General features: G+C 34.7%; 1 protein-coding gene across 2 annotated transcripts in view; it reads right to left on the bottom strand.

The window, feature by feature from the left end:
• LOC113227948 (zinc finger homeobox protein 3) overlaps window positions 1-18706 on the bottom strand; it is a 114157-nt gene that overhangs the window by 55001 nt on the left and 40450 nt on the right. Inside the window, exon 4 of one of the 2 annotated variants that reach the window (XM_026461062.1) lies at window positions 17992-17997. The exons of the other annotated variant lie outside the window; for it this stretch is intronic. Within the exon in view, the coding sequence (XP_026316847.1) occupies window positions 17993-17997 (5 nt within the window). The 3' untranslated portion in view covers window position 17992. The remainder of the gene's footprint in view (window positions 1-17991; window positions 17998-18706) is intronic. 2 annotated transcript variants of the gene reach the window in all.

Genomic DNA, 18706 nt, shown 5'->3' with positions numbered 1-18706 from the left:
TCGTTGCTAAAAGGACGATGGAGTCTATTCTATATGCCCGTACGTGATACTTGAGGCGTAAAATGAAATTTAGATTGAGTTTGGACAATCTTGGTGGTTCTTTGTAATGGGGAATAGAATCCTTTATATCCTTTAGTAAACATGGTTTTAGGTATAAGCAGGTAATTTATTTCGCTCAATTTTTTCGTATTATTAGAATGTATTATTTAGGTGTGTTATGAAAGTAACTATACTGTAAATTAATTTCAATATCTACTATTCATCATCAACAAATGCCCAATGCGGGTTGGGGACTTCACACATTTTCCGAGGGTTGTGAACCTTCTTCGACGTGCAGGTTTCACCACGATGTTTTCCTTTACCGAAAAGCTAATGGTGAATTTCAAGTCAAATTTCGTACATAAATTTTGAAAACAGAAGTGCGAACCCGGATCCGAACCCACGGCCTCTATTTGAGAGGTGGTAGGTCAAACCATTACGCTACCACAGCTACTTGTATGTAAATCGTATTTTTGACAAACGAAAATAAAGTGTTCATAGAAAAAATACTCATGCAAAAGGTCTAGAAAAAGTAATAATGGAATAATTCGAAAATAAATAATATTTTCAATACAAGAGTTCTTGTATGTAAATAGTTAAGAATACAATCTCGGAGGGATTGAAAAAATTCAAATATCGTGCCAACTTTTAATGTGTGCTTGTCCAGGAATTTCCCAATTTCGCTTTAAAGTTTGAAGACGTGAATCGCGTGTGCATACAAAATGGGACTATTCGAAATAGTGAAATGATATTTTGTTGCTATGACGTAGGTATGGTTAAGTGACTTACGTGGGAAGTAATGCCGTTTACGACGTTTACGCTGTAGGGTTGCTTTTTTCTATGACACCAAGTGACGGGACGAACAAGTCGTGCGCCTGGTGGTAAACGCCACGCCAGTACATAGCAGTTGCAGAGCCACTCAGATCTTTAAATTGCAAAGATCGGAGGGGAACTGCCACTGCGACAAAAGTCCCATGAGTCTGTAATTTCAACAGCGACTTTAACCCTTCAAAATCTAAACGCAGTAATGCTCATATTACTGCTTGGCGGCAGAAATGAGTAAATTGGCAGTACTTCACAACTTAACTCCTTCTGTGGACGAACGGTTACCATGCTGGACTGCCACGCAGAAATATTAGTGTGGCCTACATTTATTTCTCTTGTGAGTCTGGGTGTAATTTGTGGTTGTCTATGTGTGTGTCCATTGCACCCGCGATAAGTTATTATATATCTATTTGAAACTCAATTTAAATATCAACTATTATTACTATTATTATCATGTATTATTATTTCTCTAGAAGAACTCTTTCTTTCAGACTACAATAGCTCTTTAATACTTCTTAAATATCTCTGTAAGGTTCGAGATAACTAATTCTCTCATAAAAATAGATGTTTAAGTTGTGTCGATTCAGAATTCCAAGAAATATAGTTATTCTTTTAAGTGTGATATTTGCTTTGTCATCAACCCATTTATACGTCCCACCGCTGGACCCGGGTCTCCTCACAGGCAAGGATTTTCCGAGGGTTGTGAACCTTCTTCGAGGTGCAGGTTTCATCACGATGTTTTCCTTCACCGAAAAGCTCATAGTAAATTTCACTTTAAGAGTCAATACTGCCTTGGCTCGAATTCAGTTTTTTTCCCGTACTAATACGGTTCATTTTGCTTAGGTCGAGCGACAGGGACACTGGTTTTATTTCAGAATTTATTTTTTGCAATTGGAATTAAAGCCATTTGAAAAATGTATATCGTATTGTATGCGTGTTCTGTTTAGTTCAGTTGATATAAAAAATCATTGGTATATGTAAAGTAGCTATAAAATACAGCGGTTTTGTTGTAAAATTTTGAGGTAAGTTTGTATTTTTTTTCTATCGTGAGTTTTTAGGAATCGTGTTTTCACACTGTATAGTAAACAAGTGTATATCCTTAATTTTACTATATATTTTTATCAAAGTCATTGATTCAACACTTTCACTGTTTTGCGGAATCAACCAAAGCCATTTGAGGTATACATGGTTATATTACAGGCACATCGAGGCAGATTTCGAATGCATTATCAAGTGTAAATGGTAAAAATAAACTCAAAGTTAGTTTATCAGAGACGGGAGTTTTATTTTTGTACTAACTTTATGTGTTCTTAGAATGTGAAATGATATCGTTATTATGAAGCTTCTTTTATAAATAAGTAGAGTAACGAGTAAAGTTTGCCTTTTAAAAAGTATACCTTTCCTGAGTTCACTAGCAATCGCGACAAATATTGGGTCTACTACGGAGTAGACTGCACCCAATAAACCATTTTAGTAGCAGTAGAGCCCCTTGTGAAATAGTTCGTCCAGGATAGTACTGCCATCTTATCTATTTCTGCCGACAAGCAGTAATGTCAACATTACTATGTTCCTGTTTTGAAGGGTAAGGGTGCTGGTAAAATTACAGGCACATGGGACTTTTCAACTTATGTCTCAGGGTAACGGCTGCAGTGGCAGTATGCCTCAGATCTTTGCGATTTAAAGAGCTGAGTGGCACTGCAACTGTTATAGACACGTGTATAGCTTACCATCAGGCACACGATGTTCGTCCCGTCACTTGATATTATAAAAAAAGTAGTACAGACTCTTAAATTGCGCACATAAATTCAGAGGTGCGGGCCTGAATTCGAACCCACGGCATCTGCTTGAGAGGTGGTAGGTCAAACCAATAGGCTATTCTGGTTACGTCTGATATTAGATTTAAAATAAAGAATATAATAATAATGTCTATTACATCTACAATTCCATTACTGAAACCTTTTAACAAACCAAACAAAAGTGCGACGGAAAAGAGCGCTGAACAATAATTCACACGTAAAACCAATGTAGTGAAAAATGAGAAAGCTACGGACGTGCGGCGCATTCCACCGGCTCTCCTGTAACAAATGAGCACATTTGCCTCCATATAGAGGGAGCTATGTACTCTATGTAATTCGTTTTAGACGTTTACACTCTGGATAACATAGTAACATGATAAAGCTTTCCAGAAATAATGTGATTAATATTGTGCTATTGAAAGTGTTCTATAGTTGCTAATTTTTGAAATTGTACTGAAAATTAAAGCTAAAATACATATTATGTTCAATGAAGATTTCGTATAATTGACTGAAAAAAAAATTTGAATTAATTTCGTCGTTCTTTTACTTTAATAATATTCCATCCAACCCAAAATCTAATTATGTTCCGAAATTACGTTGGAAAACAAGGTCGTACATAAAGGCATTAAGGGGTAATGTCTTGGCAGTAATTAAGGGGGGAGGCTGCGGCGCTGGGCGGGGCGGCGCATGCGTGGTACTGTTTAATTACGACTCATCGACGCCTCGAGCCTTCATTAGGGTCCGTATATAAGAACAGAGGCTGTGATAGGACAGTTAAGAGGTTGAGGGGATGAAAGTCGTATATATCTGCCCGTTTCTTCAGGACCTTCATAATGAACTTCGTCACTGAAGAACTGGATGTGTACATAGTAGTATTTTTTATGTCGATAATTAATTATACATATTAATTGCGATGGTTATTACGTAGTATTCCTGAGGCGTATACATTTTGGTTTTATAAGTGGTTGCGCGCTATGTTATAAGACGTGAATTGATTAACAAAAGAACTAGATAAGGTACTTATTATATACCTAAACTATATCTGGAAAAAAACCCATGATTTACACATGTAATAAAGAACAGCAATAAGGGGTAAAAAACTAACATATCTGGCGAACATTCAAATGAAATGGGCTTGAAATCGCAGATAAGGAGGCTTTATGAAGGAAATAAGGCACGGGAGTGGGGGGTGGCGCGGGGTGCGAGCGGGTATTAGTCGGCTTTTCTATTATAAATAGGGGTACGACATGACGTTAGAAGTCGATTTTATTGGATGAAATATTTATTTCATAGATACTTTTTGAATTATATATACGTTTTGGAGAACTTAGATAATATTCTTATTACTTTGGTATTATTTAGAATCATGAACGATTATATGATATATTTTATATTGTAACATTACGATGTTTTAGTTCATGACAAAATTTAAGAACTAATATTCTGTATTCTAAATTCTCGTACACCTAATTTAACTAAATTCAAATTTCCCATAGTTCTCTGTGGATTTTAACTTAAAATGTCAAATACGAATCTACAAGTATAAACGTTTAACTGCCTCTGTGGCCGAACAGTTACCATGCCGGATTGCCACGCAGAGGTCCCAGATTCGATTCCCGGGCCAGGAGAAATGTTTGTATGGCCCACATTTATTTCTCTCGTGAGTTTGGGTGTAATTTGTGGTTGTCTATGTGTCCATGGCACCCGCGACATAGGCTTTCCATAGTGCGGGTTATGTTGCGTGTGTGCGTGTGCGTGCGTTTTTACAAAAATTATAAAATAAAAATTGTTACAAATTATGTCCTTAATAAACCTTTTGAATATTTCCACCATTTCATAGACATCCTTCTGTAGTACTCCCGAGTCAATAAAAATTTTAAAAATTACACAATAATACACAACCATCGCTAATATGGTCTCTTTAAAAAAAAAAAGGTTGTAATCATACGTAGTTACAAATGTCCATACAACCCAAGGATGCCAAACAAATTATTCACGACACCAACACAAAGAACAACAAATTGATTCCCAAAAACATTCACATCTCGTGCCAAAACTTGTACAATACAATATTTTAATGCTCCGTTACCATAGTAAAAGCAAGATATATCTATCAGCATATCTAAATAGTACGATTTAAATAAAAAATCGAGGCACGCGAGGTGACGGTGTTCATGTAAATTGTACTTCTCGAAAATCACGTCACGTAGGAAGGAAGGGTGCATATATTTTTGATTTGTTCTTGACTAGGCAATTTTTTCGTCTATTCTTTTTTTGTACAAGTGTAATGATGAGCTGGGACGGGTTTTGGTGTGAAACGGTTTTGGATGGAAATGAGCCTGTTATGCTGAAGTTTTTTGTATATCTGTGACGGAAGGCACGCTTTTATCATTCTTTTGTGACGCAAAGTTTGTTAACAGGATGTGTAGTGTGATTAGTAATTATTTACCCAAAAACAATATTAATCAAGTGTGTATAAATGTGTATAATAGCATGTTTATAAATCATGTTCATTAACCCAAATTTTCAGCAATGAGAATAAATAAAGCTGTCAAAGTTCATCGCAAAATAAGAAGGCAAGTGGTGACCTTATACTGTGACATATTTTCCGAAGCTTCAATCAAGAGGGTGGCCGTCGGCATCATCTATCTCTGTGTCGCGCCCGAATTATGCCCCAAAAGATTCTTAGATGTGTTTCGATCTCGCAAGATATGGATCTGGGTTGTAATTTTTCTTCCCATCTTAGTATTCGAGACACAACTCCCGGCCAACATGGCTAATGTGGTTTATACATCACTGTGTAGTCGATAAATATAGTTAGTATAAGAGGTACTACAAATTGACTTCTCTGGCTTAATCTACGATTTTGGAAATCTTATACATTTTTGTTTGATTTAAGGTACATTGATAAGGCCTGTACATTTATATACTGAAAGGATATGAGAATAGTTTTATGACCATATTTCAATGTCAATAGTTTACAATGAAACACTAAAAATCTATCACAAAAACTAAGGCAACTTTCACGATTTTGACCTTGACAATGTTGTACGTGAACGCTCTATTTTCTTTTACTCTATGCGTCGTACAAACACTATAGCTGTACGTGTGGATATGTGAGGAAAATTCACGAGAGGGAAATGAAAAAAGTCATGATTGAACGTCATACCTTTGGGAATAAATTTCTAAGGGGGTGGGGTACACGTGCCTCCCAAAATTGACAATTTCATTTGTAGAATACATATTCCTATTACATACTTGTATTGTCGTAATCCATGTCGTTAAGTATACGCAAGGAATTTGTGGGAATTGCGAGACTAGAACGAAAAGGTTGAGTAGACAAAAGTGTAAGGACAATGCCAGTTTCTTTTTGAGTTTTTTCCTCCACAGAAATAATTACGCTTTACAAACTGTCCCCTTTATCTGTCGCTGGTCGTTTCCTATCTTTGTTTGTTCCATTTATCCTGGGAAACGATCGAGACTGTGTAGCTTATAGATATACGTATGAAGTTTCTTACAATCCCGATGGATAATGATGTTGCAATTACCTTTGGATACACTGTTTTTCTTTTGAAATTACTCGATGTTAAAATCTTCATCGCGATGGGCTTAGTTTTATTACATATCCACTACGCGTTCTACTTCAGAGTCATAAAAATACTGGAATTAATCCGATCTAATGAACGTATTAATTTAGATATCATAGGTGGCAGTTTTAAACCACCTATAAAGCAAAAAAACGTGTTTGTGTGAAATACACCTGCTTTACACCAACAATAAATCTTATTATACTTAATTGGAACTAGCTTCTTAATTCAAAATGGAAATGCCATTCCATTTTATCTTATGTTTACGTTTCGTTTTCATAACGAAATTAATTTCATGTTTCGAATCGCATTATTTATGAGTTCGAATAAGCAATAAACGTATACCAATAACATGTATTTGCTTACGGTCGTTAAGACCGTGGATTTATCTAAAAAGGAGAACAAAAATGTCGCGGGTTAACCCTGAGACCGACGAGTGAGCGTCGTAAAAGAGCCAGTGCTACGGACCGACGCAACAAAAATACTTTATTTATATGCTAATGTAATTTATATGACGCTTAATGTCTCGTGCCTGGTAACGCACGATTCTGCTCCATTCTTTCACGAATCGCAGATATGGAAAAAAGGACCGTGTGTGGTGAAATTAAGGTGGTTTTCTTCGACTAAAATGTGTCGTGTGTCGATACGATTATGAATGCGCGGTAGGAGGCTGCTCCCAACCCAGCTTCCTTGGAGGCGAGAGGGGGAACGAGCCTGGGAGAATCAATAAAAATACGCGAGAAAAGCGTTGATTATACAAGGGGAATTTGGTAGAAAACGGCTTTTTCAATAATGCCTGATGCGAGTGGAACGACAAAAGGTTTATGTTCTTACAGCTTCTGTGTACAATAAACCGTTTTGTCGGGAACTAATTGAAAATGCATTATTAATGCAATTTTGTAGGTAATTTGCGAGGAACATGCGTTCGACTGTGCCGTGTTTGTTTTTAATTTAATTAAAGGTAAATACCAGAAAGCCGGCTTCGCCTACATAGGCGGTCGTGCCCGTATCACCTGCAATTTTGTTTTTCATAAGTTTTAATTTAACATTTAATTTCCGAAAGCGTAACAAAAAGTAGTTTCTCTTAATGAGTAGTTCTAGCCACTACGTCTATTAGCTGGTTTTTTCGAGCAGATACTTTAAATAAAATGTTTATATATTTCGTGTTTTTTGCTCGATTACTGCTAACTTACACAATTATAGAAGCGCAATTATAGGGCGTACACAATTATAGAAGTTGATTTCTTTAACCCCCACTGCGATATGAAGCCAGTATATCCAATAAAGCTTTTAGTATTTTTGTTTCACGCAGTAAATTAATGATGAATTAGGTGTCATATTGTTAATTACATTTCTAGAATTCAGTTAGGTATTTGTATTTTTTTGTGTACCAAGTGACGGGACGAGCAAGTGGTATGTCTGTCCATAACAGTAGCGGTGCCACTCGGAACTTTAATCACAAAGATCTGAGGGGCACTGCCACTATGCCCGTCACCTTGAGACATAATTTGACAAGTCCCATGTGCCTGTAATTTCACCATCACCCTTCAAAACCGGAACGCAATAATGCTCACATTTCTGCTTGGCGGCAGAAATAGGTCAGGTGGAGTTCTTCCACCTGACCCCTAGACCTCCTTGAAGGAACTCTTTCACAAGGAGCCCTACAGCAAAATATATTCAAACTTATAATTCAATATTAAAAACATAAATTACCAATACAAAAATATTTAAGAACTTATACTTATTTTAGTATACAATATATATAATACACGTATATATTGTATACTAAAATAAGCGATTATCATATATTCGAGCGTTGTTGTAGAATAAAAAGACATGTGCACATTAGGCATTCAGATTGAAGAAAAACAAAATAGCATCGAGTGATGGACATTCCATCTGGTATTGTATGGGATTTGCATGAGACTCGGACTCGCCTTAAATGCAGATTCAAACAGATATGAGATAAATACATTGTATAATGTGAAAAAGGAATTTCTTAAGCTAATGTGGTAGGTAAGGTTAAAAAGAAATTGAGTATTTTGGATTTATAATATTGTGTTTCTTTATGGACCTTTAAAAAAAATGTACTTTGATACTATGCTATTTACTACAGTTGTCAAATTATTATGAGAACCTATTATGGCCGTACGTCTACAGGATGTCCATGTCTAGGTTTGTTGAAGTGAATTAAGTATTGGTTTTGCTTTTTATATAACTTCTACTCAAAGACAATAAAGATAACAGTATACAATATATAAATAAAATTTAATTATATTGTCCGAGATTGGTGCCCAAAGTTTTATAATGGTTAGTAATTTATTATTATTATTAATTAATTAACCCGTTATGTCCCACTGCTGGTCAGTAATTATTACTTTAAAATAATTAGTCATCTGTAATACAAAAGATTGTATCTATTATTATGTAAAATGGTTTATCGTATTGAAATAAGTATCTAAAGTATATAAAGATGCACGTACATTGTTGAAAAAATAATTATGAGATTTCGCTCTCCAATTTTAAGCTCGAAATCTTCAAATAGAGAGTTATTCCTGTGAGTAAATTTATTACAATTTATAAGTAAACGAGGTGTTGTAAAAGAGGTCAGGTTAAGAACTTTAGCCAAATAACAATTTTTATGCGAAGTAATTATTTAGCCTTCATTTAAATCTGTAGTACAAAAGTATTTTTTAATTTCGGTCTAAAGTTATTTCTTTCCGTGACACCTTGTATGTTTATATCTATAAACATACGGTATGTACCGTAAAAAAATAAAATAATTTTAAAATGTTTACACTTTCAGTGATATTAATTCAACAGACAAAATTACATTTGAGCGTATGTCAAGAATTTTTTGGGTTTTCATAAAAACGTAATATCATTACTTTTATTGAGCCAGTGTTTACACTGGCCCAGTCAATAAGCATGTCGTGTTAAATAAATTTAATGTTATATATACAGTGTGTTATAAAAAAGTCACACATCATATGGCTATATATTTTAGGAGTAGTAGAACTTAATGTGAAATAGTTCGTCCTGGGAAGCACTGCCACGTTATCTAATTCTGCCGCCAAGTAGTAATGGCTGCATTATCTACTACGTTCAGTTGTTGAAGGATATCGGTGCTGGTGAAATTGCAGGCACGTAGGACTTGTTAACTTATGTCTCAAGGTGACGGGCGCAGTGGCAGTGTCCCTCAGATCTTTGTGATTTAAAGCTCTGAATGGTTCTGACATTGTTATGGACAGGCGTGTCGCTTGCCACCAGGAGCACGATTTGTTTGTCCCATTACTTAGTATCATAAATACAAAAAAATGTGTTACATTATATGAATCCGTGCATAACCAATATGAAAAGTAATAAATTCGATTGTAGCCGCATTGAACCAGAAGGCACATCCACTCGGTTTACCAGATCACTTTGCATTTCACTGTTAAGGTAAACATTTGTTAATTCATAGCTGCGCTATGTTGTCATTGATTATAACCGAATTTACCCTAAAGCTTAACTACAAAAGTAAACCAATGTAAGGTGGTACCAGCCCATTGACAAATGTTTCGCAATTCATATTTCAAATTGAAGTAAAAGACTGTAAATATTAAAATTTTTTAAATGTAGACTTAATCCGATTGCTGAAATATAACTCAAGCCTTCTTCTAGTGTTTATTATTCGTCAGAATACATACATTTAAAAATGTGCAAAACTTGAGAAAAATTGTTTTTCGGAAAATAAGAGATATTTAAAAAATTATCCTTCGGCTTGGTTGTTGAGAACTTTAAGGATGTTCTTTTTGATAACGGTTTGTTTTATAACACCCTGTGTACAATTGCTTTATATGGCTAAAGACAAGAAAATTGTCAAAAAAGTTAAGTGGCTATAGAAATGTCATCGTGAACTCCACCTGGGCCAATTTATCGCAAGCATAATTTGTAAAATTACTGAAGAATTTTTATTTCGCCGTCAAGTCCTTAACGCTGTGGTCAAATTAAAGCATTTTACATATTTGTTTCTTTAATATGAAGTACATAGAAATGTTTGATTGTGTCATGTTTTATTTCTACGATCTTGAAAACCATTGTCACTGCAACTTTATTTAAAAAAAAGGAGCATTGTACCTGATATTAATTTATAGTTTTGGGGTTAATGATCAATGAAAGAAACTCTACATCATAACATATAGCATGCAAATCATTTGTTGAAAAATTTACGTTGTTATACAGAGTTCAAGTTTGCACTTTCAAAAGTTATAGTGCATATAGCTTAATCTGTGGCTGAGTCTCCCTATCTAATTCAGTGTACTGATATAGACTGTCTATTAATTATATTTAATTTAGGGTGCGGATTTTGTCACCATCGCCTTATGAAAAGATTTGAAAAATGAGAATTGATTTTAATGGATGTTTTATACAAAATACTAATGCATAATAATATGCTGTGACATACTATGAAAAAAACCATTCGTAGTTACGTGGTTGGACAAAGTACGTACGCACGTAGATAAAATGTAACAATTTAATTGAAAATAGTCCACTAGATCTACGTACTTACTTTTTATAACTAATACCAAAAAATACTTACCTCAGAGACGGCCGTGAAGGCATCAAAGGATCAAGGTGTTAACTTACCTGAAAAAATAAAAAAATGTTTATGGCATCGCATTAAGAACATTTTATAGCCTATCAAATTAGCTCTTCGATCGTGTTTGTTTTTTTAGCATAAATAGATGATAATTTTTGACCTTTATTTTTATTCATAATTTTATTGTATATCTTGTAATTTTTACGTCAGTAATTTTGAAATAAGGCATATATATATCGATTTATTAAAATTACACTAATAAATTCAGATTAGTTTAAGTTTAATCATGATTTTAACGTCCAGATTATCTCACAAATTTCAAAGTTTGCGTTTAGATTTATCTACAGTTTAAAACCACAAGAAATGGAGAAAACACATAACAAAGTTCATTGAAATTTACAACTTCAATGACGTCTTCAAATTCCTTACAAAGAGACAATACTTTCAAATCGAGTCCGGTCACCTTTTCATATCTCTTACTTAATAAGATCCAAAATTATATTGACACAATGAAGGGTTCTGCAATATTTTGCTGTAAAACATTTCGAAAAATTTTTCTCTGAATATTTACCGTTCAAATTGAACTCTTCAAAAAGTGAACTATTGTTGTAGTTCACTTTTTAAAGTGATTGTGATTGTTGAACTAAAGTGATCCATGATTACCGGTTTTTTGCATTAAATTCATAGATTTTTTTTTAAATGCTTTATATCATACTATGCCATTTTCTGTAAAGATCCCGAAACGTTTGGTTTGTTTGACAAAACAAATATACCTGCGCGGTTTAGACCCGAAAAACATGGTTTCATTTCATGCAATCATATTGATTTCCCTAACCCACATTAGGATGTCTTGATAGACTATAGCCTGACAAATTAAGAAGCTACTGAACGTAAACTCTATCCATCAGCACCTGTGCCCAACACATTTGAAATAATACGGTGATTTCCTTGCAAAGGAATCCTAAAAAAACAAAAAATGTGCTTAATATTTGCAGCACGGTGAATTTAAGAAGCTATAAATTTTTGTCATTAGGATAATAATAAGAGTGGTGTCGGGGAACAGGATGCTATAATGTCTTTTGTTCGAGACTCCGTAACTTGCATACCTAATGATCTGATGTACCTACTTTCCAATTGCAACTGCCAGATGTTTTTAAGTGAAAAAATATATTTGATGACTATTTATCCTGAGCACAATTGTTTTTGAAGCAAAAGATGCAGTGTAATATTTGATTTTACTGTACGTTGTACATAAATAGTGAAATTTTTTTATGATACCATGTGACAGGACGAACAAGTCATGCGTCTAGTGTTAAGCGACACGCCTGTCCATAGTAGTTGTAATGTCACTCAAAGTTTTAAATTGCAAAGATCTGAGGGGCACTTCCACTGCGCCTGTCACCCTCAGACAAGTTGACAAGTTTCATGTGCCTGATTTCACCAGCACCCTTTCTCTTCAAAACCGAAACACAGTAATGCTCATATTTGCTTGGCGGCAGAAATAGGTAAGGTGGCCGTACTTACCTGGCCGAACCGTTTCACAAGGAGCTCTACCGCTACTAAAATCCACATATGTACAGGATGTCAAAAGTTAAAGTTGAACAAAGAAAAATACAGTGTTGTGTGTGTCGGAGTGGATAATAAAAATGATATCAGTCTATTAATTATTTAAGAAATATGATTAAGCTTGGTTTTGATGTTGCTAATTGTTTGATTTTTTCATTTCTGGCGGTAGTGAGTTATTCAGTTGTGGTATTTGATAGCTCAGTCGGTTTTGCTATATAGAATATTGTAACGTGGAATTTTAAGCAAGTTTTATGGCTGATTTTATTTTGTAACTTTTTGTTAAAGAAATGTTCTACCAGAGGGTGTATTACTTTTAATCGAATTCAAAAAAGGAGAAGGTATGTTACGCGATTACTCCGAAAATATTGAAAAATATTGAAAATGAAAATATTCCACCTCTAAGAGTGCCAAATTAGAGGAAGAATCCGTTTCTATAAAACTTGGCAAATAGATGTAATTCCATAAACTTTTGAGGTTAGTTTTTTATGTTTTAGTTTGATTTTTACGGCAAGCGGAGAATTGACGCCTTTGAAATGTGGTGCTGGCACAGAATGTTAACGATACAGTGGACAGCCCGCCGCATCAATGTCTCTGTACTTGAGGAACTCAAGATAAAGAATGCACAGCGTCTGTATTCAATTTGCAAGCAGCGTGTGATACAATATTTTGGTCATGTGCCACGTAGAGATGCTGATAACTTGGAGCGTTTGTTGGTGACAGGGAAGGTGAAGGGAAAGAGACCTTTAGGTAGGAGTCCCACAAGGTGCCGCACTACACCATATGACTGAACGCAACCGATGCAGGCAAATGGTTGGTAGGATGAAGTGGAGTCACGATCCTTAGCAGTGAGGAAGCGATACAAAGAAGAAGTTTGAATTTTATTACATTACTAAGTTAGCATGATGATATAAGCATACACATTAACACCTATTTTCCAATCACATAAGCTCGTAAAGACTATTCGAAAACGCTTTGCCTCCCGGAACCCATCATTAGATACAATACCGCAAAAACCTTGCGAAATGTCAGAGTCCTACCGCGTAGAGAATTGTAAAGACAGATGAGAGAAAGTACGCTCACTGATTTACAACTTATTTGATCACTTTATGATAGCGAAAAGTGCATGGAAAGCTCATAAGGTACAGCGATGCAAATCGGTTAAATTAAGGTTTGATATAACGGTAGTTTTGTGGTGCTTGCAGATGGAGTTTGAATTGCGTCTGTGCTCTGTTCGCGAGTTGCTGTTTTTCCTAGGTATATGACTTTTATTTGACAGTTTCAGATACCGTCAATGGAGAACAGAGTAAAATAAAAAAATGAAATGGTTAAAATAATTGAGAACAGTGTCAAGAAGAAAAATTGTACCGTAATATTATAGATTTTAAGACAATTTGTCATTATTATCGCATCACCCTGTGGACGCTGGATAAGTAGGCCCCGGGTTCGATTCCTGGTAAGACTAATTTGGGAAATGTACTTTTCTGAAATGGTTCTGGAGTCTGGGTGTTGTGGATAGTGCCCCGGAGTGAATTCCATTGCTCTGGTACTCATAGTACAGAGAATTTAAGACCAGGATATTGAAAAGGTTATCTGGTACTGAAAAGGTTATCCGGTATATTATTATTATCATTAAATTTATAGGTTTCTTAGCACGATATGAAGAACTACTCCGTTTTCCGAGCTCGTGGCATTAGCACGTACGTTTAACTTACGTGGCGATGGGCGGCTGTATGCTGAGAATGCTTAAGCTAATGGATGTTCGGGAATTGTATATTTTTATGTAATGTATATATTCCATGTATTAGTTTACTTTTCACGTTGTACTAATTTACCGACTATAATACCGGGTAAATATACCTACTTACAAGAATTAAAATAAATACACACATCAAGGGATCAAGTTATTTTTTTAAATATTTGATTACTTTATAAAAATTAAATAGAAATATGTATATTTATTTTTTTAATTATGAAATTTACCGAAATAAACCATTGGTGTGTTCTTGTCGGAGTGCTTACATATTCATTTAATATAAAATGTTCAATTTAAATCATAGATTTTTGTCACTACGTTGTTGATACTTCTCTATGGAGAAGCAGTAGGCGGGAACTACACAGAAAGCACTTGGAATTCGCACTGAAAAGTCCACAGTTGACTGTTTGAGATCAATGTAACGAATCGGCGTAACCCGTACTATCACATTCTGATATTTAATTTGACAGTGAACAGGCCATGTATGGGATAAAGGAGACGTTACACTAATTACATTTCGTGTACGTACGTTCTATGTTTGATATCTTGAAGAAAATATGTAGAAAATCGAATAGTTAAATGTGAATACCGCAAGTTTGCACGCAGCATCGAATGCGTGACCAAATGATGCGCTCCCGCATCCCAGTAACGGAACAGAAATCATATAACAACCGTGAGGATGTAGAGGCGACTTCAAACGGTGGCCCTTTTAAATTACTATATTATGTAAGCACGTACATGTTAAACATTTTATATTTCTGATGTCATAATGTTGTAAATGTCAATGTTATTGAAAAGCTTGGTAATTTGAAAAATTTGAAAATATATTTTTAACAATTGTATTTTTTGAGTAATTAAAATAGTTAAAATAATTATAAAGTTTATCATTATAAGGTATCATATTTTTCAAGTAGTTTAAAATGGAATGATACCTAATACAATAGTACAGTAGAACAAAGTTTTAATTGACAAGGAAGCAAATCAATCATATACATTCATAATAATAAATATAGCAGTAGATCTCCTTGTGAAGGACTTCGTCCAAGTTACTGCGTTCCGGTTTGGAAAGAAAAGGGTGCTGGTGAAATAATACGTACATGAGACTTGTCAATTTATGTCTCTGGGCGTGACGAGCGCAGTGGCAGCGCCCCTCAGATCTTTGCAACTTAAAGTTCTGAGTGGCATTGATTACAATGTTTTCATTTAATGCCATTACAATTATGTAATGGCATTAAATGAAAACAAAGCATCCTTATGCGATTTTTTCGATTATTACGACGCGGTCTTTGATGAAAATTAGTTTTTTTTTACAATTAGGGTTTAAAAGCACCTACTTAGCACTTGTTAGCCCGCCCACTTAAAGCATAAATTGCATTTAACTTTACGAGCTGTTACTAATTAGTTAACCTCGACTTAGAACCTCTTTTTGCAATCCATTGAATGTTAGATATTTATAATTTATGAATAAATGACTTATTTTCTGTCCGTGATTTTGACTTGAGCATTAAATCAACGACTGCAATGGTAAATTACCATTTGAAGTGTAAAGAACCCATTGAAAACATGACTCATCTAAGCGTAAATGTAGTATATTTTTAACAGGACTTGGATATACGACATGTTCATAATAAGAATAAGGTATTTAAATAAAATATCAACATTAGTATGCAACTTTGTGCGCAGATCTTTCCATTGTTTTCGCTAAATGACATCAAAGTTGTCGACGACGGGTATTTAGTACGTGAAATAAAATTGTTGACGATTCCAAGAAGTTACCTAACAGGTGGACCAGAGACAGTAAGCATATGCAAGTGTATACTGTCCACGAATGTCTAATAGACGTTTCGAGACGCCTTAAATGCAAATATGGGGCTGGGTGCAGTTCGTTCGGAATAATAAAGGTTAAAAGGAACAAAGACACTAACAACTTCAAACTTACGTTATTATAGCATAATAATTATTTACTTTGTTATAATTATTAATACAAAGATCGAAAACTAAGAAAAATTCCTTTGGATTCGAACCAGCGCCCTTTAGTAATCCGCGCTAGACACTCTGCCAACTAAGCCACGGAACGAACCAACAGAGCTTACGAATTTTTCTATGTCGTTTTTGCAGACCTTTGTTTTTGGTTTTTTTTTGGTTTTTTTTTTGGTTTTTGGTTTTGGTTTAACGACTTTTTGCCGTAGCGTCATCTGTGACAAATCTATTTCCTTTCTCAGCCAGGTAGGTACCTTTACAGCTACCAGCAGCTGACTAGAGATGTCGTTTTAATAATTGTAATTTTAAGCTTATTGAATGTCACGATGTTTTACTATTACAATATTAAATTATTTTTTGTGAAATTACTCCACTAGTTTGTTATAATATTATTCATACGAAGATCGAACACTTTAGGCTTGATTCATATCGCCTAGACGTGGCGCTACATTAAAACGAGCAATGCGACATTAACTTTATCCTCTACAAAATAAGGCAACATTTCATTAAACAAACTGCTGCAGCAAGCTGCGGTAGGCGCACTTTGCAATATACTATATTGCATTTTATAAAGAACATATTCTCTGCGAAAAAAAATATACATTTCTTCAAACAACCTTTCCTTCGATCCGGTTGGATTCGAACCAGCGCCAATCAATAAAAACTATTAATAACTATAACAAACTAGTGGAGTAATTTCACAAAAAAATATTTAATATCATAGTAGTAAAACGTGACATTCAATAAAGTGAATACAATGATTTCGTTATTAATTATTAAGTTGTTATACGTGTCACGGCCCCATTACTACACAAACTCTGCGAATATTGTGGATACTCTACAATACTAGTGAAAGCCAGAGTGTCAAGCGATTGGGGTCTCGCTACAATGTGAATTTTAATGCATTTGTGGTGAGAGTACCTAAAAATAAAATAATCGTAAATTATGATACTAATTTTATTGAATGTCACGCTATTTTTTCACCACGATGTTCCATTATTTTTGTGAAAATACTCAACTAGTTTATTAAGATCGAATCCAAAGAAAAATTCCTACGATCTGGCTGGATTCGAACCAGCGGACTCACCATACCGTGGCTATCGCTCTGCTAAGCTACGGAACGAGTCGGCAAACCTTACTAATTTCATTCGGTTGTTGAAAGACTTTTTTCTCGTATAGAACTGTGAGAAATCTATGAAAGTAATAAATTATTTAAAAAGTTGTAGTTAACATGACAGTGTGACTCTGCCTTACAACACTAATAATATAATACTGGATTCTGGAAATCTGTGCGTACCCAAATAATGACACTTAATAAGTTATCGAAATGAAAGCAAAAAGAAAAGAAAAACCAGCAAATAAAGTAGTGGTCAACATATTCAGGTGTCACGATTCCTACTTTGTTGGTGTGTATATTTGTTTAGTGGATATTTATTTTTCCTCTCTCAAAAAAAACGAAATTAAACCGGTATTCTTTGTTGTGCCTACGAAAATTTTCCGTTCCACGTTCTGAGATTTCCATGTAACCTGGATAACGTCGTATTGTAAAAATAAACTATTATCTTATTTCTCTTTTTAACATACCTACGTAGGCTTCGTCACAAAGCGGTCACAAGAAACATGTTCTGGATCATTTATTTTATACACTTGTTATGCATTCAATAGATCGAATAATGAATAATTCGATCTCGGCCCGTACGGTAATGTGTATTGAGAATTTATTCGAACCTATTCTAATCAATCCCTTATAGAGAAGGCCGTATCAATATCGTTTCGACAGTGTCTCCTTGTTTGGCACATCACAAACGAACCTACGTTGATTGAAGGGGTCGCTTAATTGATGTAATTGTCAATAATATCTACCTTATGCTAAGGCGTCAAGGAATAGTACATGAAACAAAGAGACAATATTAAAACATTTTTCCATAGTCACAGTAACAATATTATTTACAGACAAATTTAAACGGAAGGAGAAAATTATGTATTACAAGGAGAAAATTATGTAACTCCTAATGCCTTTTCATATTGTTTCAACTAAATTTATGTTTTAAAATCTAATTTTTGTATGCAGGAAACTGACATTTTCCCAGAAGGAAAATACAAGAGAAGCACAAGTTATCAACATCGCGTGATAATAAAAATTTCAGAAGCCTTTACAACTTATCAAGGCTCCTTACTCGTAAGAAAAATTCAGTTACAGAATGTTTCCTATTAAAATCTACACGTGGATAACTATTTGTATTAAACTTTCATCAAGTCCATGTTTACGTGATTTCATGAGTTTTTACAGCGGTAGCAATATAGACAAGGTCTTATGGTAATCCACTTTATACTATTTACATGGAACGTTTCCCGGCCTCATTATTATTTATTAGGCGAAAAAAAGCGAAGGCGTCACGTTGCCAGACAAAAAGTGGCTATAAAAAAAATGAAATTGATGGAAAAGAGTAAAAAATGTGGGTGATATTAAAATAAACGAGACATGCGAGGCGTGCTGTTTGGGTTACAGTCACGTTCGGCTGTAATGACAAATTCGCGACCATTGTTATTGTAAACGGGTGGATTTTTTCGACGTCCA

The sequence above is a fragment of the Hyposmocoma kahamanoa genome, unplaced genomic scaffold (assembly GCF_003589595.1).
Source record: "Hyposmocoma kahamanoa isolate Upper Pololo Valley unplaced genomic scaffold, ASM358959v1 220, whole genome shotgun sequence".
Taxonomy (NCBI): Eukaryota; Metazoa; Arthropoda; class Insecta; order Lepidoptera; family Cosmopterigidae; genus Hyposmocoma; species Hyposmocoma kahamanoa.
Note: the sequence above shows the minus strand (reverse complement) of the source record. Positions and strands in the feature narration are given on the sequence as shown.